Here is a 23646-nt window from a genome sequence, read left to right on the forward strand (position 1 = left end):
ACATTCAGTTTTATTTCCCTTTTTATATATGGGTACTATGAGAGCTCTACTCCAATCATCGGGAATTCGTCCCTCTGTCCAGGCTTTCTGAACTATGCAGTGCAACCACTGTAAGACTTTTATACCACCATACTTCAGCATTTCTGGTTGAATATCATCTACTCCTGCTGCCTTTCCACATTTCAAGCCTTTGATGGCTTTTTCTACTTCAAGTATGGATGTGTATTCCTGACTGCATGCCTGGTCAGTGTTTTTTAACACTGTGCTATCACTGCTTGTATCATTTGACAATTTTTCGAAGTAATTACTCCATACTTCAAGGATATCTTTTTCTCCTGTTTTCATGTCACCTTTATCATCTCTAACTCCTTTTACAGCACTCTTTTCTCCATTCCTAAGCTTCTTCAACGATCTCCAGAATATCTTACCACCTTTTTTGATATTTATTTTCTATGTTCTTGCAAAAGTCCTTCCATGACTTTTGTTTAGCTAATTTTACACAGTGTTTCGCTTTCTTACATTTGTCTCTGTATTCTCTAAGATCAAAAGCTGACTTATTTGCCAGGAACTTTTGATATGCTTTCTTCTTTTCCTTCACTGCCTCTTTAACTTCCTGTGTTCACCATGGAGTTCTGATTTTTTTATCCTTACAGACAACCTCACCACATGCCTCTCTGGCTGAATCAATCAGGGTTTTCTTCAAGGCTTGCCACTGAATCTCCAAGGTTTGGTTCCTGTTCTCAAACTCTTTCATTTTTACTTCAATAATCTTTGTGTATTTTTGTATACAGTTCACATCTGAGAGCTGCTCAACTTTTATTCGCTTTAAAACTTTCTTACATGTTATTCTTTTCAATATGAAATTTAATTTTATCCTGCTCAAGACTAAATAGTGATCACTTTCAATTTCAAATCCTCTGTACACTCTGGTGTCCTGCACAAGAGAGAAAACATCAATATCAACAATAACACAGTCAATGAGACTTTTCTTATTCCTTACCTCTTCTCTCCATGTGAATTTGTGCACATTTTTATGTTGGAACATTGTGTTAGTAATAACCGGTCCATGTCCTCAGCAGAAATCCAACAAATATTTGCCATTATTATTAGCTTTGCTCTTTTCTCCAAATTTTCCCCAAACATTTTTGTATGTCTGACAATCACTTTCTACTCTGCTATTTAGATCCCCAACAAGTACCAACTTTTCCTTTTTCATTGTGTCAGATGCTTTCTCTAAATCCTCAAAACATTCCTCCACTTCTACCTTAGTAGAACCTTCTGTGGGACCATAGGCACAAATAAGGCTCATTGTCCAGTTCCCCATTCTCATATTTGCCCACATTACTCTACTTGAGACTGCCTGCCATTCAAGAAGATTAGCCTCGTATTTTGTGTTGAATACTATGGCTACTCCTTCTTTTCCTTGATTGTCATTGCCTGAATGTAACATTTTGTATTTATTGCTCAGAAAGATCTCACCAGTTTTTGTCTTTTTTGTTTCCGTCACCCCTATTATGTCGATCTGGTACTTATCTAATTCCTCAGCTAGCTCCATTTCTTTGCCATTCAGGCTTCTTACGTTGATAGTACTGATCTTTAACTCTGGTGATGTTGAGTTGGGGTTTGTTTTCAGATTTGTTCCAGTAGCTGACTTTTCGCTGTTCGCCCTGGTTCCCTGGCGAAAACAACGGGGGCCTTGTTTAACCGGGCGACGCCCCAGCCGGCATGAAATTTTGTCATGTTGTACCATCATTTTTTATTTTGGTTTAACCAATAAGAATACAATTTGATCGGCTAAATCCCAAATTGCCAGCCCATCCTCGTTCGTTCAGTAGGGTGCACCACGAGAAGGTGAGGGTTATACATTAGGTTAGAAGTCCTGGTCGATTCTTCGCATTCCTTTAAAGGCTATGTGGAGGTCTCCTCTCAGTTATACAGCTTTGACCCATCCTTGCATGTAAAAAGTAACCATGACTTTTTACAACTGGTCATTTACTTCATTTCTTATGTTACTGTTATAAAGGATTTCAGAAATGTATTACTTATATGAGTTATAAATTAATTAATTTCAATAATTATAATATATATTTAATATAATTTTCAAATACATGAAAATATCTCAAATAATGCTAAAGTATCTAATTTAATTAGAATTATTTTAAAACACCATTTTAGTTTTTGTGTAATAAAAATTGATAGTTAAATTCCAAAATCCATTTATGGAAATGTGTGTTAAGTTTGATAAAATATTTCTGTGTCAGGATTTCTGAAAAAATTAAAACTGCATAAGAAAAATAAATAAATAATAATAAAAAAAATTTAAAAAAATATATATATATAGAAAAAAAATCATCATTGTGCTACAAGATACAAGATTTAACTAGCTGTTAAGTTTTTATAGTTGAAGTAATGAAGCAAATCAATAAAAGAAGAGAAATTTAAGACTGCTTAAGAGTGATGAATTCGGATCTGTGTCATCAAAGATGAAAGAAGGATTGCCGACGCATGATTTGTGGGCCACAGCTGTAGTTACTAAGCGTAGTAAGGAGTGCCAAAAAGTTCCTGCGAAAGGGCATTTTACTGTTAACTACCCTCTCTGCCATGCAAGACGTAAGTTCACAGTTAGTTTGTGACTAGTATCGGATCGTACATTATTTGTAAGCCCTGTTTGTCCTTCCGATTAACAACCTTGTATTCGTAGTATTATCGCTCTTCTTGACATCTTCGTATGGTTTTGAATGGGGAACAGTTTTCTTCATAAATAGACATTGGCAGGGTCCCAGATTTTATAGAGCACAACGTAAAGAGACGGTTATTTTATTTCGTCTAGAGGATTTAAGTGGATTACGACAGTATGAAAATAGCCCGAAAGGCATGAGGAGAAACTTCGTTAGCTAGTTACAAAGATGCGGAGCTTAGGACCCTATATACAAGCTTATTTCAAGTTTTGTAGCTTAAAAAATAAATGATAAAATAGTGCTTTATTACACTTCAAAGTAAAATGATAATCTTCATTGTAACCTAATCAAAATGCACGTCCTTCCGTGACTCACCCACCGGAAAAAAAAAAAAAAAAAAAAAAAGTACATTTATTGGGCGATTTTTTTTTTTTTTTATTAAATTGACTTATTCCTAAAACACTTATGTCACTTTATAATATTATGTATCGATCAAAATATTTTAATTTTGCACATTCACATTCATTGCCATAATTTCCTTTCCGATATATATATTTTTTTTTTTTGTGAAATTTCCATAGAAGTTCAGAGAAAAAGAAATATTTTTTGAAGGGTTCTACAGCTTCAAAAAGTTTAAAATGATAAAGATGTAATCCATCTTTATCATTTATAAAGCTTGAATTTAATAAGTAAAAGAAAAGGTTCTTTCACGTACTTTCCTTGAGTCGTTAAAAATTACTGAACTAAAGAAATTGGAATTGGAAACGTGATTTTTTATGTGCAGAGAAAGAAGCTACTGAACGAACATTGTTATATTTACATTGTTATTATTATAATATGTTATAAACTCATAGCATGTTGTGGGCTGACTATGGGGTTTTCTTCTTTATATATTTTAATTATTTTTATATGGAACATTTTAAAGCCACTTTAAATCTCCAGTAAGCGGGAAGGTGATTTCACATCGGCCAATAAAATTCATCTCCAACCTAAAAAAAAAAAAATGAAGAGGTTGGAAGATATCATGAAGATATTACAATACTCCACATCATCTAGAAATACAGCCAATGACATAACCAGTTTTACTCTGGACAGATAACTTAAGGGATGCTTTTTAAAATGCCTCCTCGGTTTCTCCACCAACAGACCTTCTCCCCCCCCCTATACACTCCGTGCCGCTTCAAGAATCTTATGCCCCCACTGTGAATGTGTTCGCCTTTGGATACAGAATCGTGTTTATTGCTATCAGAGAAAACATTCTTAGAATTCCAATACGAATTATAGTTTAAAGACATGTCTTAGTCAATCGTTAGCTTAACGACCCACTTCCCTATCCCTACTCAATCCGTTCATCAAGGCCCGAAAGGAAAAAAAAAAAAATTTTTTTTTTTAAAGTTCAAGTAGAGACACAAGTTTACAACATCACTCATTCATCTGTGAATAGGACACAGGTTTCCCGTTTGTGACATCCCGCAAAGGGGCGCGCGCTTCGTGTAACTACCGTGCGAAACCCTACTCGTTTCCTCTTTCGTTCGCCGTATCATTTATCCTATCCATCATTACGATGTCTGGTCTTGCTTGCGACGCATCCTCATCCATTCTCCCGCATATATCTCCGTCTCTGTCAAATGAGTTGCATTACACCAAATCACTCGAAGACATCGCTTCCAATGTAGACTTTTTTTTTCCCCTCTTGCACACCATCCATCGTGTACCAAATTCCTCGCTCTACATTTATCTCTTTCTACAAGACATTTTCTTTAGACGGTAACTTGAATTGCATTTCAAACAACTACTTGAGCATCGTAATCCATTTGAAACTAAAATGGGAAAATTTCTTGTTTTAAGTGTCATCTCACACTGTTTTTCGTTAACCTCAAATTTGTGCACGTTTCTGTGGCGCGTACCTCTCTGTAAAAATAAATAAATAAAAAATAAATAAAGTAAAAAGGCTTTATTTTTTTCAATTAAAGATAAGTTAGCTGATCTCACACTAAGGTGATAAAGCGCTTATCCTTCCAAAAATTCAGGTGCTAACAGGCAGACAAACGAACAAGCCGACCTGAGATCACACGCACACAGTGGTCGAATATCAGTGGATACAATGGGTCCGTTCGAAATTGGCCTAAGGAAGGGATAAGGCCTGAATTAACCGAGCTTGGATTTGGAGTCAGTACGAAAACTATACATAGGAAATAACTCAGCTGATAGAAGAGAGTACTCTTAATTCCCTGGTCTTGTAGTCACGCCTTACTTCGATAGGAGAAGTTTCTATCGTCCTCATTGACCGAATGGAGCTGCAACTGATCAACAGGATGCAGGTTCGAATCACACAGTGATCATGAATGCTTGCGATTGTCGTTAAGAGGTAGATGAATTTCATCGCGGAGTGAAACCACTGCCGCCCCCCCTCCCCCCCCCGAAGTGGATTTTGAAAAAGTTCCACATTTCGTCTCTATAACAGGTTTTGCGGATTAGATAAAAATTATAATAAATATTTTATTTATTATAAATAAATAATTGTTTAATAAAATAAAATAAAATTTAATTTAATTAAATTTTTAAATAATGTTTAAAAATTAATTAAATTCAATTATAAAAAATTTTAAAAAATTTAAAAAATTATAAAAATATATAATTTTGATGGGTCCGCGCGGTTAGCCTGGTGGCTGTGCGCTTCGCAACCGTATGCCTGGGAAAGGAGTGCCCTGGGTTCGATTTCCGTTGCCGACGTGAGGAGCTAAGGATCTTTCTCATACATAGTCAAGTTAGCCAGTCTTAGGCGTGGACAGCAAGATTTTACTCCGCAGTTTATCTGGGTTTTTCCCCCCCACCGGCAAGCAGGCAAACCGGCCTCGTAAACACACGCAGCTACAGACATAGGACATACCGGGAGGCATAAGGCTAGCCACCTTATCCTCGGGACGGGTACGGCTAAAGATAGCTCCGTAAGTGGCCACTTGGCCTAATACGAAAAAGGAAGAAGAAGAAGAATTTTAATGGATTAGATAATATGGAAGATTATTAGCATATCCATAGTACTAATAGCTTATAGGTTTAAAAATATATTCTTATTTTTAACCATTTCTTATTAAGGATAACCTTTCGATTCTCTAAAAGTCACACTTACTTGTTTCCTGTGATACAATCTATGGGCTAACTTCGTCACTTCTGTGTCCCTCTTTAACCGCGTTGCAATTACAAACATACAGGGAATAACCTCGCTTCTATATTCTTTTTCATCACGTGACAGGAAGTGTTTATTCTCTACTTATAGCCTCCTAATACGTGAAGGTTTCATCAAACAGTGTACAAGTATGTCAGATGAATCTGCAGAATTTAATCCATGGTTTCATTCGTTTTCATTTTTTTTTTTAATACAGAAATCACATCCTATTTATCTTTCTAACCAAATTTCACGTGAATGATTTCGTCTGCTAATCAGCATAAATACATGTCGAAATAATATCCTTCGTTCAAACCTTGTTGTTGCATTAAAATTGATGCAGAAGATCAAATCAGTGAATATCAATGTTTTTTCACAAAACATTGATATCAACGACTAAAGCCAATACTCAGTCTAGTGCAGTATGGCGCAAAAAAAAAAAAAAAAAAAAAGTACTGAATAACTACAGCGATGTATGTTATGAAGTGAACGGTTTATTACCAGTTGCTAATAACATTTATCTACTATCTAAAGGCGTTCACACATATCTAAGCCACAGTAGATACGAAAACGTAATCTGTTCGTGAGAGATCTAAGACAGCATCCAAGCAGACCGTCTATATTTTTATTTTACTACAAATCACATTTCCATGGTTTCTTGAAACGTCTAGGTCTTATGACATAAGACATTTAATTAAAGTAAGTAAAAAATTGAAACCAATGAGAGCCGATTTGTTTAAACCTAAAATGTATAGGTAATAATAGGGCCTAGATAGAAACATGCATGAAATCAATAAAATGAATAAATATGAGTTAAAATATACTACAGAATGCGCAGAGGAGCGCGCACACCCACACCCACGTCTCTCTCTTGAACATAAACTTTACGTATTCTTTTTTCGGTATTTTTTTTTAGGGGAGGGGTGAGAGGTATTTAAATAGGATCATGCCTTCTTGGCGTATCAAATCATATAAGAGTAAAAACATCACCTGTCAGAGTTTGTTATAAATAAATGTAATTCATTCAAATATTAGTCCTTATAAGGACTGGCTTAAAGGGGTCGAAGCAAGAATGCTTTTCATCTTCTGCGTTATCTGTAGAGGACAGTGTAGGGGTAAGGTGTTATTGAGCTATTGAAGCTCTGATCATGCAACAGCAACGGCCGAGCCTCAGTTAGAACTTCATTGGTGATACGTAAGTAAAGCCAATCTCTAAAAATTCGGACGAGCCCTAGGCCACTCAATTGTGGGCGAAAGACCGTCCATCTCAGCGTTGGCTCCACTCAGTGATGGCCTTCCATCCACACGCCACCACCGCTCATATTCCGAAGAAAAGCATTCACCGACAAAGCTCCTCAGCGGGCCGTGCCGGAGAGCACTTTCCCCGGAGAATCAAATTGCTCCCTTAAGGCAAAAACCTGAAGAGAGCGAACTCTCGAATCTCAGCGCTCCAGGAGGGTGGGGGTAACAGCAAGAGGCAAACCTCAGTTAAACTTCATTAGCTACAGCATTGCCATCCATTACCCTCCAAAGGTATTATATTATATATTATATTAATCACCGGTTGATCATTATAAAATATTCTATTGGTATTATGCTTTGATTAAAGTGGTGTAAGAGTGATATAAGCATATTATGAAACTCTCAAAAATTATATATGAATAGAACTATGTTTTTAAGCTCAAGTTTTTCTTTTTTTTTTTTTTTTTTTTACGAACAAAATCTTCATTGTCCCTGCATGGAATCAGTAACTCAGCTAGATTTCACGAAGGTTCACCACGTTCTACACGAGATTCGAACTCGGATTCTTTCCAACTGGAGAGCAAAAATCTTCCTTCAGATTCATGACATTTTAACAAATTAGGCACAAAATAACATTATTTCGCTGTTTATCAGCAGATGATTCTCAAACCACGCAATCGAATTTTACTGTTGAAACCAACAAAAAAAAAATTCACTTTCCACAAATTATTCACAAGATGGAGTAGTAGTAAAGAAGCCAAAAATCATACGAACTTCTTCTTCCACTACGCGTTATTCTCGCTTCCTATGCAGGGTCCGCGTGTTACTTAGATGCGACTTCTTGTTAGTACTACTCCCAACTGATCTGTCGCCCAGCCTGCCGCTGGGGGTTATATATTTTTGACTGTAGAAGCGTATGTTCACGGGGCTGGTTTGCCTGCTTGCGGGATGAAAAACGCCAGATAAACTGACGGAAAAAAACCTACTGCCTGCGCCCTGCTAACTTGGCTATGGCTGAGGAAGATCCTTCAGCTCCTCACGTCTTCGACGAGAATCGAACCTGGGACACTCCTTCCCCAGGCATCAGTGTTGTCAATTTAGCTCTTTTGGAGCTAGATCTAGCTCCTTTTTTTTTCTTCCCTAGCTCCAAAATTTTTCAATCTAGCACCTAGTTCCAAATCTAACTCCTTCAGAACTAGTTTCGGCTCTTTCTAGTTGTTTTTATAACTTACTGTTAAAGAAATTGTTTTAAAACTTTTCCAGATATTCGCATTTGATAAAGAATTGTATTGTACGTTTGGCGCAAGCATCATACACGTTTCAAACGCGCGATGATGTCAGTCAATCACGTGGCCCAACAGTCTGCCATCTTGTCGCCTTAAAGTTGATAGCACCGCTACAAGTTAGTCTTTGCACAGTGTTCTGGTTGGTGGTTACGATAGCGAGTGGGACGTTTTCAAAGACTGATCGTAATTCGTTGCAGTAAAGAGTTGTATACCCTTCTTCAAAAATAAGCAAAGAGAAAACTAAAGCTTACAAGCAAAAATTTAGGAGGGAGTGGTTGCAAATGGGAATGTTTAGTAAATGGTTGTGTGAAGTTCCTGGTGACGCTACAAAAGGCCACTGTGAATTTTGCTGATGTGATATAGCTGCTAAATATTGTCAGCTTGTAAAGCTTATCGAAACTAAGAAATATCTTGCTGCAGTTCCATATAAGGCTGTTCCTATTACAAATATGCTTGTGAAGAAGTCTGATGAGAGCGCGAATTTTGAAGGTTAGCATTATTTCTTTCTTGTCACTCATCATTAACGCTAACGTTGAATGGTGACGCTACAACTCATCATTCAACAGTTGCGATCATCTTGTAGATCTTAGCAAAAATATCATCCCAGACATTATGCCAAAGGTAAACATGCACTGAACTAAGTGCTCTGCAATTGTAAGAAATATTCTAAGTGAGTATTTTGAAGAAAATCTAATTGCGAACATTAGAGATGAAAATTTCAGCTTGCTAATATCGAATGATATCACAGTGAATAAGATTTTAGGAATGGCCATCATTTATTATAGCAAGAAATTCAAAATTATGCATACATTTCTGTGCATGGCGGTTCTAGAAAAGTGTGATGCCAGTGGTATTGTGGCCGCACTGAAAAAAGAGCTCTTGACCAAGAAACTGGACATTAAAAATCTCATTGCAATGGGTACAAACAATGCCAGTGCTATGGTTGGTGTCAATAATGGCGTTTATGAACAACTGAAAGTATATATTCCCTCCTTAATTGTAATTAGATGTGTATGTCATTCATTACAACTGGCAATGTCTCACACTTGTGCAGAATCTCTCCCAAGAAAATTAGAATTTTTTTAATTGCCGAAATAAGTGGTTTTTACATTCTTCTTTAAGACAAGCAGCATACAAAAGAGCTGTATCAAACTATCAACGAAGATGATGCTCCTCTGAAAACTGTAAGCAGTTGTGCAACAAGGTGGCTCTCCATTGAACCAGTAGACAGAATTCTCAGCCAGTGGTTGGAATTAAAAACTCACTTCGAAGTCGTGAGTGTGACTGAGAAATGTTACAAAGCTCAAATTTTGTGGGAGATGTACAAAAATGAAAGAAATCTGTTGTACCTTTTATTTTTGCATTTTTTTCTAGTTAAGTTCAACAAGTTAACAAAATTTTCGCATCTAACAGTGCGGATAAGACGAGATTATTTGAAGACCTTTCTCGTTCGATTCGCTCAATTGCTAATATGTTAGTGCGACCATCACCCACAGTCGACCCTCTAGAGTCAGAGATTGATGTCTATTTGGATCCCAATCCAAATCTTGGTTACAGATTTGAAAGAAAAATTTCACAGTTGATGATACAAAAGAAAATAACGCAAAATGATGAGCAAAATCTTAGAAGTAGAGCAAGACAGTTTCTTCTTGGTCTCTTCCAACAGCTTAAGAAAAGGTTGCCAGAAAACTTGAATATTTTAAGAATTATCTCTTCTTTTTCTGTTGACAATACCCTAAAACACATAAAAGAACCTGTTACTCCCATCTTAGAAATAATGCTGAAAACAGAAAAAGATGTTGCTGCTGCTGAATGCCAACCAGTACAATACTGTCCACTTAAATAAATGGACAAATATAGAAAACACTGAGCTTTTCTGGAAAGTACGAAAATACAAAGATGTATCTGGAATGAATCCATTTAAAGAAATTGCTCAGTGTGCGATAAATTTATTAATACTGCCAAATTCTAATGCGGAAATTGAATCAATTTTTAGTTCCATGAATGTAGTTAAAACTAATTTAAGAAACGAGATGGAATTGCCAATGCTGACAGCTATTTTGTCAGTCAAGTATGGCCTCAGGCGTAACAACAAGTACTGTACAGACTATCATTTACCAGCATCTACACTGAGTAATATTGGAACGATGGCCACATATAATAAAGCTGAAAATCTAAGTGAAAACGTGGGCGAATTAAGCACAGAAGACCATGGAGGATGTATTTAGCCACTTATATGCAAGTATCACTTCAACTTTTAAGTAAGAAACTTAAAAGTACCAGCTACTGCTTTTAAAATTTTAGCTTCATATTTTTATTTTTAACTCCTTTTTAGCTCTTTTTATTTTTAAAGATCTAGCTTTTTTTTTTGTAATAAAAGTACCAGCTACTACTTTTAAAATTTTAGTTTCATATTTTTCTTTTTAACTCCTTTTTAGCTCTTTATTTTAAGATCTAGCTGTTTTTTTTTGTAATATAATATAATAATATAATATAATATAATATATTTGTAATTTACATATCGCAATATATAATATATAACTTTTTATGTAATGTAATATAATATAATATATAATTTTTTTATTTTTACTCCTTTTCTTTTTAAGATCTAGTTGTTTTTTTTTAATTTACATTTTGCAACACTACCTGCCAGGATCGCTTAAGTCCCAAAGATCATACCAACTGATTGGTACTAATTATCCTTATAGTCCTTATAAGGACTGGCTTAAAGGGGCGAAGCAAGAATGCTTTTCATCTTCCCCGTTATCTGTAGAGGACAGTGTAGGGATAAGGTGTTATTAAGCTATTAAAGCTCTGATCATGGCAGGAGGGTAACAGCAATAGCCGAGCCTCAGTTGGAATTTCATTGGCTACAGCATTGCCATCCATTACCCTCCAAGGGTATTGGATTGAATGAATCAATCACCGCATCTCACTAACTACCATACTTTATCTTCCGAAAATTACTTATAATAATTATTACAATTTTCTTATTGGTGTATTTAAAATTTCTATAAAATTTTATTGAATACTCCAAATTATTTTAATTATTTCAAAATTTATATTTTTTATTTATGTTACAATTAGATTTTATAATTTATTTGATAATTTAGGTTTTCTTAAGGATGCAACAGATGTTCTTAAAACTCCTATGTAAACCACCATTATTCTCCTTGGTCTATATCCGCTAAATAAATTCCAGCCGAATATTCTAGGTTTGAAACATCCACAATCCTATTTAGAATGTATGGAAGTGGTGAACTGCACAGCGAGAAGGAATTCATTGCTTGTCAAGATTACCTTGTGAACCAAACGTAATTCTTAGACGATGAAAGAAAATGATGTATCTTTAGTAAAAACATACCACCTGTCCACACTCACTAATCCGATATTTGTATCCATGCGGTAGGCGGGAATACTAATTGGGGTGATTGAAAAAAAAAAGAAAAAAAAAAAGAAAGAACGTGGATGCCCCCCAGGCATAAAGTCAGTGGGTACTTCAAAAAGGTGACAAGAGAATTACGGTATCAGCAACTGAAAAAGACACGAAAATATAGATTGCACGGTAACCATAGTTACCATGATGAACTGGACTGTTTACTTTTAGGATGGAAGGAGATTGCGTTTAAGATTGCTTTTTTTAAATACGTTACATATTTAAAAGAAGAATAAAGAGGTTTTCCTCCATAAAATGGGATAACGATAGAAAAAAAAATGAACAAGAAGAGTCTATATCCATTGTACCTCAACTGGAGATACCACACATCGCACTGAATAAAAAAAAATAATAAAAAACAAAAAAAGTATGCGATATTAGCAACTTCCTGTGGAAATCTTGGTAGCAATGGTTTCAGTACGTCACTGCTTCCTCTTTTTCTTCCTCTGATTTTTAGTAGGCCCTTACGCACCCATAATAGCCTTGGATTATCCTAACCGTTATTCCAGGATAGGATGGCCAGCCCTATGCCTATAATATATATATTTTGTATGTAACTGCGGAAGTTTTTTCTAGTCGCTATGTCTGTTTTATTGAAAATCTCTGATAAAGATACTCATCCTAGGCAGGATTCGATCTCAGATAATAATAATGATAACATAAAATCGATTATTATGATCTTGCTAGGTATAGGTTTTAAGGCATGTTTAAGATTATCGTCTTATATCATTTTAAATAAATTAAACAAATTCTTTACGTATGTCTGTTTATTCAGTGGAAAATTATTAAGTGGTAAACGACCTCAAACGTCCAGTACGAGACCACCATGCTTACAGGAGGCCTGAAGCAGCTTGAAGAAAATTCCGTGTTTAATCTCTAAAGCTGAGTTCCCATATTATCTAAGCCTTAGTCCACACCTGCAATATTGATGTACAGTTAGTTTCGTGACTAGGATTCACATTAAAAAAAAGAAAAAGAAAAACGATCTTAATGAAAACATATCTTTTTAAGCTTTTCTCAAAGAGGATATCCAACTTATTTTATTTATTTTTATGACAAATTACTTCTGTTGTTCCCTTTATTGGATTCTATTGGTTCTCGTGTACTGAATGCTAGTTGCTATAGAAGCCGGCTAATCATTTGTAAACCAGGTGGAATAAACATACAAATCAAACTGGCGTGTAGACTTTCGTATGTAATCAGTCTTAAATGTATAATGAGTCTACTGAAGAACATATGCAAAAGAGGACTTTTACAATTATTATAATCAGTCATCCACTCACTTACTGGGAGAAAACATACGATGCAATCTCTCTCTCACTGATGGTGTGTCTGTCAGGAAGCAGAATTTATCGTATTGCATTCGACCCCAGGAAGAGAATTTATTGCGCCTTCACTATCAATTCCCGTGAGACTAACACGGCAGTAATATTGAGGGAATCCAGCTATGAAGAATGTCCTTAATCTCGTGTCTAAACGACAGAAACATCATATTCTAGTCTTAAAAGGCATTTTTGAACCTAAAAGTTCAAGTAAACCTGACTTTTAACATTCCATATCTGCAATTGAATGTATTTTATAGTCAAAATAATAGATTTTTGAATATTTCTTTTTCAACTCTCATCAGGTCTTACATAAAGAGTCTTACCCCTAATTCTATCCTTTATTTACGATTCTAAATCTCTCTCGGTTTCATATGCGAAGTCACGGAGGTCAAGTAGTCCTTAAAACTAGAAAGAAAAAAAAAATCACAAAAAAGTAATACAACAAAAAAGAAAAATAAGAAAAAAAAGTTGTATTTCACAGGTGCTCAAAGATGTGTCAAGGCATTTTTATTTTTAGCACAAATACGTGATTATCTTATTTTCAACTTAAAAAAAAAATTATATGGCTCTAGTTTAGCGCGTTTTAACTAAAGATATTCCAAACACACCATGGGGTGGTCTAGAAACAGCGTGTTCTGGTCATACTCATTACTCTATGTTCGTTATCTTTACCTATCTTAATCGCTTCTAGCAGAATGTACACAGCACAAACTCCATTAATATCACAGTCGTAGATATGAGATCTCATTATGAGTAGCCTAAATGCAAGTTGTGTTCTTTTTACAAGGCTGCAAAAACATATGAACATGTGTAGAATTTATTCCACGGTCACAGCGACTCTTAGAAGATCATCCAAAACGTCAGGAAAAAAGATTAAAGTACAAAAAGATAGAAAAAATAAAGAAAAAACCATAATAATTATTATTAAGTATAAAACTAATTCTAATTTATTGAATATTTTTATATTTTAAGATAAATTCTTTATTATAATGCTTTGGACGTCAATACACCAATTTTATTTTAATTGTCAGTTAATATAAAGTTTTAGAAGAAGTAATGTCCCACTTGGACAGTTGCTAAATATATAATTATTATAATTAGCAATTGTAAATATAATTATAATTATATAATTAGCAATTGTAAATATAATTATAATTATATAATTAGCAATTGTAAATATAATTATAATTATATAATTAGCAATTGTAAATAATTATTTTGCTAATACGTTGCATACACTTTATGTTCTTTTTTGAGTTTTGAATTCAAAATCTATGATCAAGATACTTCTCAGTTTCTTTACTTTTTTTTATAAAGATATAATTATACGCTGACCTGTTTTTGTTTATTTTAATGAGAACCAAGTCTTAAAATTTGCTCACTTATTTTACGTTAATAATAATAATTCTTTATAGGTCTTCCACATTACAGTGAAAGTTAAAACACGAACCTGTTAATGGTTTTCAGTTCTATATAGATCTATCGAAAGTACAACTTAGTTTAGATCTTAAGTTAAATTAAAAATATATAAAATTTTAGCAAATCTTTCTCTGCTTTTATGCCAATCAAGCAGGGCGAATGACACTTTCTATTGTTCAGAAGTTGTCTGCTATGCTAAACAATGAATTAGGCTTATCTTCGTCGATCTTTCAAGAGAGTAATCTATGATTATATTCTAACAGAGTTATGATCGTAGAAGATCAACAAGAACAGAATATGAATTAGGAGCCTGGGGTATCGGTGAACATCCTAACGATCATAAATCATACATTGATCACCAGCAGGCATCTAAAGTTCATAAATCATTTTTTATTATCGACGTTCTACACCTAAATAAATGATAAAATCATTTTTTTTTATAGCAATCATATGGAAAATATTAACGCCTCTTTAAAATAGGCGTGTGAAATCAAATGATCTTAATTTATACTCTTATAAAGATGTAAAAGAAAGGGCCCCCCTCTTCCGGTTTAATGATAATAATTATGTACAAAACAAGTGACCCTTTTTTTGGAAAGAAAACATAATTATTCGCTATCATAATCAGGTCCTGAATAGGAGCCTTTCAAGCGATAAATAGTGAATTATAAACTTCAATTTTTACTTTTTTCCCTCATCAGAATTTTTATTTTCAGCAGAATATATACAACACTGCAAAAAAGTATTTCGCATAGTCAACTAACAGTTATTGAATTATAAAGAAAAAACATCTCCGATGACGTAAATTTTATTCTCAATAGGCCCTCTTGTCAATTTTTGAAACTAAAAATTGGAGTTATTTTTTAATTTTTCTATGAAATAAAAGTGTATATTTAATATTCCCTATTATTTTCTATTAAAATTGCAGAATTAAAGAAGTTTTAGTTCTTTTTCTGATTATTAAATAAGACAGAAATTATTTTTATAAATGTTCAAATTATTTTTATTTTATCATTTTTTTTGGATGAATGACAAGTAAGAAAATGCTCGTTTTAGAAGTTCGAAGTCAATGAATTTTTTTAGTTTATAATTAATAATAAATAATGAGATTATAACATCAATGCATTTAAAAATAGTTTCAAAAATGTGAATACTTTCAAATTACATGATCTAATCCTGACTTATTTAAGACAATAATAGTAATTAAATCTTAGTCACATAATAGTACAAAAACATGTGACTAATATGTCGAATATGACTAATTACTTGGCTTGTTTAATACTATAGTCTCTTCGTAATTCTTATCCAGAAGTCAAAACATTTTATACTTATGACATATTTATACATTTATATATATTATGTTTTTTCCCCCTTCCCTTTTATGTTGTGTCATTTGCTTTTCGGCAAATTTATATTTCTGATTATTTGTACTAAATTTCACCGTACTAAAATATTTTAGAGTTTTTTTTTTATTTCTAAATGTATATTTTGCAAAGTATTGAATAATATTTAAAGATACAATGAAATGCAAAATATATTAATATATTTTCTGAATTATTGGTGCCTCAAAAATATTGATATAACGGTAACAGCCTTATTTCGTTATAATACTTCATGGAGAGAAAAGGCAGATTTTTTTAAATGATAATTCCACCTATAAAAGGTTGCAAATCTATAACATATTTCATGTTTGGGCTGGATTAAGTATATCCGGAAATCTTTAGACTCTGTTCTAGGGACTAAACATCGAACATGAAATTATTTTCAAGTTACTTCAGGCCCCCAATAAGTGGGAGTAGTGGTCTCACACCTGATTCAAATTAAGTCCATTTAGACTATTATAACATGTTTAATCGGGGCTACTACTTTCAAACATGGTTATCATCCTTGAAACGATGATCATTAATATGCATAGCTGGAGAAAAGGGGTTGAAGGGAGGGAAAGTTTATTACGAAATACTTCAATCACTCGAAGCACTATTTTTATTTGTATTTTGGTTTTCTAAGAAATAATCTCTAATAGTTAGCTAACTAGGATTTCATTTGAAATAGGCGAAGGTCACTTAATAGCAGGACAAACCGGCTACCAATTTGGTATTTTGTGATTCTACTGCTAACTAGTATTAATGACATTTTATATGCGAAACGCCCATTTGACAGATTTAATTTGTCACCTTACTGCGTACATGACAAATAAACGCACTTATTCGGTCTGTAAACAAATGAGTAGATTTATCTTTTCTTAACGAGTCGTACATGTTCAGTATCCTACTGGAATATTTTTGGTTAAATGACCTTGGAGAAATGGGTAAATGACCTTCAGCTAAATCAGAGTGAAATAATTTATTTGCGCTCACCCTATTTGCATAAACAACCCACTTAAGGGGCAATCAAATGAACAAGTGTGGCATCTCAGTATATATTGACAAGGACAAAATTGACTTTAATATCTTAGGATTTTATTCGTAGGCTAATTAGCCTTATCCATCGGTTTATCTTTGCTCGATGGCCTAATAGTTTGCAAGTTTACTTGCAAACGAATATTAAGATAGAGGCTAAATTAGCCTTGAGTTTAATCAGCTTTGTTTACATGCCTATAATATAAAAGTTTATTTTTGAATATAGCCTTACTTTAAGGTAGGCTAATTAAATAATCCTTCATATTTACTATTAGAAACTCAATTCTGTATTAGCTGTCTGTTTACAAATTAATATTTAGATAAACGACGCTATGAAATCTTTATTATGTTAGTAAGAATGACTAGCCAAAAACGACCTCAAGAGAGCGCGGTCGTAAAAACATGCTGTGACTGTTTTAACGTAGTTAACAGATTTTCACAATCAAAAGAGTATATGATTGTAAAGATTGTAATAGCTAGGTGATCTTTCAAATGACTTTTATAATCTACATGTCATAAGAGAAAAAATTATATTTAAGTGCTACGGATGAGGCATAACGGTTAGGCCTAAGCTTCACTTAATACACATAAATTAGAGGAATTGTACTATTACTAAACAACTGTAATATTTTTATATATTATCACAGCGAACAATGCATGCAATTGGTTTTCTAGAGAGATGAAAGAGAACAAAGTATTTGCTCGGGCTGTGAACGTGTACTATTTTAATGCAGTCATACCTCATTATGTTTACAATTAGAATCAGTAATTGTTTGTGGATTGAGCCATTAATCGATTCTAATTGTTAAAAGCTTTCATTGTTGATTCAGTAGGCTAATAAGTAGAGATGATTATTGTTTAAAGCTATCGGTAATCGTGGTAGTGGCAATTATTCGGGATAAACTCCTTTGTTACATTATTTTGCTAGGTTTTTTTCTGTCTTAGTAAGATGTTTTTGCAGTTTTCTTTCTTTATAGAAATTCTAATCCCATGTTCATATAATAAATAACCGTTTAATTCCCGTTTTGATTATTTTTTGGATACAATTAAAAATAAATCAGAACTAAGTTATAAAACTTGAAAGATTTTTTAATACCAATTAACTTGGTCTATATATTTTTTTTAAGTGATCTTACCTGTGGAGAAGCGGGGTATGAAGAATATCCGAAGTGGGGATAAGACATACCGTTTTCCTGGTGATAATGTGGACCCACACAGTACGAACTGCCAGTTAGGGGATGGTGCAGTTGGTGCCCTCATCAAAAAGAGTCAGTCCAGTCCTGAGGCTGTCCACTGACACAGCAGGTGTTCATGAATTATCAGACGTCAAAGTTCATCATATCCACATCGGAAGGATCGCTAAATCTTCACTTCGAGATGTGCCATTATATCCAAAAAGGGTCACCCGACCCTCCTGTTTCCGCTGAAGTCGTCACACAACTCTTCGCAATCCAACCTGGACGATCAACATCGTTCCGCTTCGGTGGACCATCCAACAGCCGCACGAGAAACAAAAGTATTCACGGCCTGTTCGCCACGGCTAAGCAGCACTGTCGACCGCCCATTCTGCGGCGGAAAAATTTGTGTCTCCGACAACACCCCCTCGACGGTGATCGACGTCAGAAGACGAGCGGATCAGTTACGGCTTCGCGACGCTATTTGTGACCGCCAGTCGCTTAGCCTCGCCCACAAGGATGACTGGCAGACGGCTGCAAGCGCCACCCTCTTCGTGACATCCCATCGCAGACTTCGTTGCCATCTCCGTAGTGATGACCCTTTCCGATAAAGGAGCCTGCTTGTCTAGAAGGATGCCCCGTGTCCACCGAGCTGCAAGTGACAAGGAGGGAGGGGAGTAAGAGATTCCCCCCAGCAGGCGAGGACTCCTCCTCCCCCCTACTTCGGATGAAATATAGCAGCCTAACAAGGGTCCGTGCCATTTGGCTTGGGACGTCGGTGGTGAGGTAACTTGATCTGTAAACGAAGCTGCGATGAGCGGTCTGATCACAGCGTTGGGGGAAGGAGGTTCGTGGGTGATGGAGTAGAAGAGGAGTCAGTGGCACACAATTCGCGTTTCTCTCTCTCTCTCTCTCTCTCTCTTTTCCTTCGTCGATGATGAACGCGGTTTCATCTGTGTTTCTACGAGTCACGATCTCGGGGGTGGCTTAGGGGCTCGTTTGGCGTCCCATAGTGCGGTTAGTGACAGCTAAAAGGCTCAAAGATGACTTTGGTGGCTTTAAAGGTTATGTAAACAGTAATTTCTTAGGTAAAATTTATTCGCTTTGGTGACCTCGGCTGTGATTACATTACGAACAAAACCAAATAGAGCAGTTGAGTTTTCGTTACGATTTGATATACGGATGACAGTAGATGTGCTACGATGATTAACCCATCAAAGAGTCTCTCACCTCCCTTCTCCCCGTAACGCCCTGTCCCAAGAAAAATAAAATTATTCAGACTCAGTGTATCAAATCTTAACGAGCATTTTTATGTTAAAGTAATATAATTTAAATATTTTGCGGTTAATAAAAAAAAAGAATAAGATTTGACGATGGTAAGATTTCCACTCAGACCATAAATATAAACATTGCTACCATAGTGATCCTTAAACAAACAGCACTTGATAGGCGAAACAATCATGTAGCAAATAAATATTAACTGATTCTCCCTACCATCACCATTCGGATCATGGATTGATCTATTTCAGTTTCATTCTTTAATTAATAGCATTTTTTTAAGGTCGATCCTCTCTTTTTTTCTCTTTTTAGTTTATATCCAACAACTGTTCAGGACATCGCCAAATATTTTTTTTTATTCGGCTTGTGAGTTCTATGTTTTGCAGTTCTCATAATTTTCATTTCGTTTATTATTATTATTATTATTATTATTATTATTATTATTATTATTATTATTATTATTATTATTTGTATTAATGTTCTCTACTATAGAACCAGGACTTCTGTTTCGAACAGCCAAACTAGCCACACAACACATACAGTTAGCAGACAAAAATATATTTGTGGTCTCGATGAATTCTGGGTACTGGGTAATAAAAATAATAATAATTTATTAACCCTGTAAATTGTAAAAAATTAGATATTTTATTTAATGATAGTTGAAGCTGGTCAAAAGTATTTTGGGATTTGTTGCTCTATTATTTTATTATTGCTTACGATTTTACTTCTGCCCGGGACTTGTCCACAGAAATGCCATTGTATTAGTTTTTTCAACTGATATTTTTAATTATTATTCTATTTGTTCTATTAATATGATATCTCTTTTTCTTTCTTTTTTTTTCTTAACTTATTTTCTGTGTTGGATGTTGCTCATCACTTGCAAAAAAGGACGCATTTATTTTCTCATTACGTGAGATTTTTACACTTATATCAGAATATTCTGTTGTATTAATATTTCGTATTTTTTATTCCATTTATTTATACTTTATACTTGTATTTTATCAATTGTCAGAATAAAGCATAGTTGTGAGAGATCAAGCTATAATTATCTAAAGGAACATGTGATAATTGTACTCCATGGAGGATAATGTGACTCCGAGAAATTTTGACTCCTCCATCCCTCCTCACAAAAAAAAAAAAAAAAGAAGTGAAATAATAGAATTTAAACTCTTCTCTCTGCAATCACACTGTATCTCAATGTAATAATTTTGATCCATAAATAAGAACAATTTCAGAAACATAACATTTCTGGTCGTTGCATTTCAGATAGCAATAAAAATGACTGATAATTTAAAAGAAGGTTCAGGGATTTTTTTTTTTTTAATTAAAAATATAGCACTGATTATCATTATAAATAAAAATAAAAGCTGTTGATCCATCGAAAAATGATGACATTTACAATAGATTATTTTGGAACTAATAAAAAATATCCTAGATATCCTTATTGCTGGGGATAGCAATAAAAAATAATACTACTGAAACGTTATCGTTGTTAAATCCGAATAAAAAAATCTAAGTTCAAATTGGAAATGAAGTAAACATTGAAGTAAACAATCAAAACTACAAGAATCGATGCTAACAATGAAAGCTACAAGAATCGATGCTAACAATGGAGACTGCAAGAATTGATGCTAACAATGAAAGCTACAACTATGTTAACTATGAAAGCTACAAGAATCTACGTTAACATGAAAACTACAAGTCATATCAATAATCAAAGCTACAAGAATATGTTAAAGCTACAATCTACATTGACAATGAAAGCTACAACTATGTTAACTATGAAAGCTGCAATCTATGTTAACGATGAAAGCTACAAGAATCTACCTTAACATGAAAACTACAAGACATATCAACAATCAAAGCTACAAGAATATGTTAAAGCTACAATCTACATTGACAATGAAAGCTACAAGAATAGATGCTAACAATGCTAATCTATGTTGACAATGAAAGGTACATCTATGTTAACTATGAAAGCTACGATCCATGTTAACGATGAAAGCTACAAGACATATTAACAATAAAAGCTACAAGAATATGTTAACAAGGAAAGCCTAACAGAATATATACTGAAATGAAATCCACAAAAAACTATGCTACTATGCATTGAAACTTGTAGTTTTCATCGTTAACATAGAGTGTAGCTTTCCATAGTTAACATATGTAGTTGTAGCTTTCGTAGTTAACATATGTAGTTGTAGTTTTCCATAGTTAACATAGATTGTAGCTTTCATAGTTAACATATGTAGTTGTAGCTTTCACTGTCAACATAGATTGTAGCTTCCATTGTGAAAGGTACAAGAATGTACGTTAACAATGAAAGCCTAGAATGTATGCTGACAATGAAAGTTACTAGAAACTATACTAACAATGAAAACTACTAACAATTATACAATTATTATTTATTGATAAATTCACTGTGTTACATTCATCTGATAATTCTCGTCTCCAATAAGATATTTGAGAATCCTTTCTCAGAAACCTCATTAAAGTCGTTATAGTTTCAAGCCTTAAGGATACCATAACGTACAACAGTTGACGGAAATATTGCAGTTCGTTGTCAAGCAGCGATACACACGGTGGGAGAAGAGACAAGGGAGGAACTTGCCGGATGTGACCGACACCAAGACGCCCGTCCACTACACATGATCTACGGCTGGAGGAAAGATGTGTGGCACATTACCCGCTGTTTGATACCTACTCCGTAACATGACACCAAGGTCACAAGACGGGACTGACCCTAGTCAAAGGCATGCGACGAAGATGCGAGACAGTAAATTGGACAAGGACGCCTCTCGGTATGTAAGCCTTTCGCAGGCTTCGTAAGACGATGTCAGAATTCTTATTTGATTCTCCTCCCAGTTCAATCCCAAAACACAGCGGATGAAATATGTCCTAGTTGAAAATGATAAACTGTTCAGGAAAGGAGAGAAGTACGGAAGATGGGATATAATTTTCGGTTGATTTTAAACATAAAATGATGTTTTAAAAAATATACGACATACAAATTTAACATAAAATAGTAGCACTAATTTGAAAGAAAAAAAAAACTGGGACGTGTGCTGATCACTCCATTGGGTAGATACGTTAGAATATACTGTAATAATAATAATAATAATAATAATAATAATAATAATAATAATAATAATAATATAATTTTTTTTAAACAACTGTAAGTTGTAATTCTTAGGGGGGGGGGGAGAAAGATCCAAAGAAAGAAGATGATAAAAGAAGATGAAGAGAATTACCTTCATCTTTTTCCAGCTTCTTTGAATTTGAATATCGACGAATTTTGAGTTAGCTGTGTATGACTGTTGATCAATAACTGCCTTTTTTTTTAGAACAAAATCTAATGATCATGTTTGCCATTTCAATGGGAAAACATGTTCACATGAAGCACCTGTTGTAAAGACGTATGACAGGAACAGTCTTTGCGGGATGGGGTGGCAACAAAAAAAGATTCTCCAGTTAACTGATTTCTTTTTATGTGAATCCCATTCATTAAGGGTTTCAAATGGTACAAGTACTATGGGATGGCTAAAGTTTGCACACTCCGGAGACTTTGTTTTAGAAACCGAACGTGGATTTTTATTTTATTTTATTTTTTTATTTTTCATGGTACGTAAAGTATCCAACAAAGATATGTATCTACAATCATGTTTTATTTTATTTTTTTAGACATAGATTTTTTTATTTGTAAGCTTCGTATTCCAGTATACATACTGTATACACACATACGTACATCCATATAATATACATATTACATATTATTATAATATAATAACATAATAAAATCACCGGAGACATGCTAATACGTACAAATACTAATACGCTTCAAGTAAGCATTGTTCAGATGAGAGCTGCTTCTACAGTAGAATGGAAGAAGATGCCGAATGTTTTAGAGGATGGGGAAGATGTAGTAGTTCGTTCAGAGAAGACTAAAAATAGATGGCAACTCAGTAAATAATATATGATCTTATATGCGGTTTTTGGTATTAACAAAAAAGTAGATGAGAGGTTTTGCTTGTTTTTGAAAGAAAAAAAAAAGTAGGCACGGTTAGGCTTTATCGAAGTTAACTGGATGTCCTCACTGCCCTCCTCTGCATAACCCTTTCGTTTCAGCATTAAAGTTAATGAGATAAAGAGATCTTGGATATAGATATCCATGCCAGAGTGGAATTCGGATTATTTGTGGCATGGACGCTTGATTTTTGCGAAAATCTTAAGTGTCAGACAAGT

The 23646-nt window shown here is 34.2% G+C and overlaps 1 protein-coding gene across 2 annotated transcripts in view; it reads right to left on the bottom strand.

The window, feature by feature from the left end:
- The window catches only part of LOC150103449 (uncharacterized), a 65840-nt gene extending 47289 nt beyond the window's left edge, over positions 1-18551 (bottom strand). Inside the window, exon 1 of one of the 2 annotated variants that reach the window (XM_090397976.1) lies at positions 18088-18551. In XM_090397976.1, coding sequence (XP_090254102.1) covers positions 18088-18135 — 48 coding nt within the window. In that variant the 5' untranslated portion in view covers positions 18136-18551. Of the gene's footprint in view, positions 1-13456; positions 13488-18087 lie in introns of those variants that run through there. The other variant, XM_090397977.1, reaches the window with a different exon arrangement.
- Positions 18552-23646: the final 5095 nt, after the last annotated feature.

This window comes from Typopeltis vanoorti, chromosome 9 (genome assembly GCF_054136105.1).
Source record: "Typopeltis vanoorti isolate ZY-2024b chromosome 9, IOZ_Tvanoo_1.0, whole genome shotgun sequence".
Lineage (NCBI taxonomy): Eukaryota > Metazoa > Arthropoda > Arachnida > Uropygi > Thelyphonidae > Typopeltis > Typopeltis vanoorti.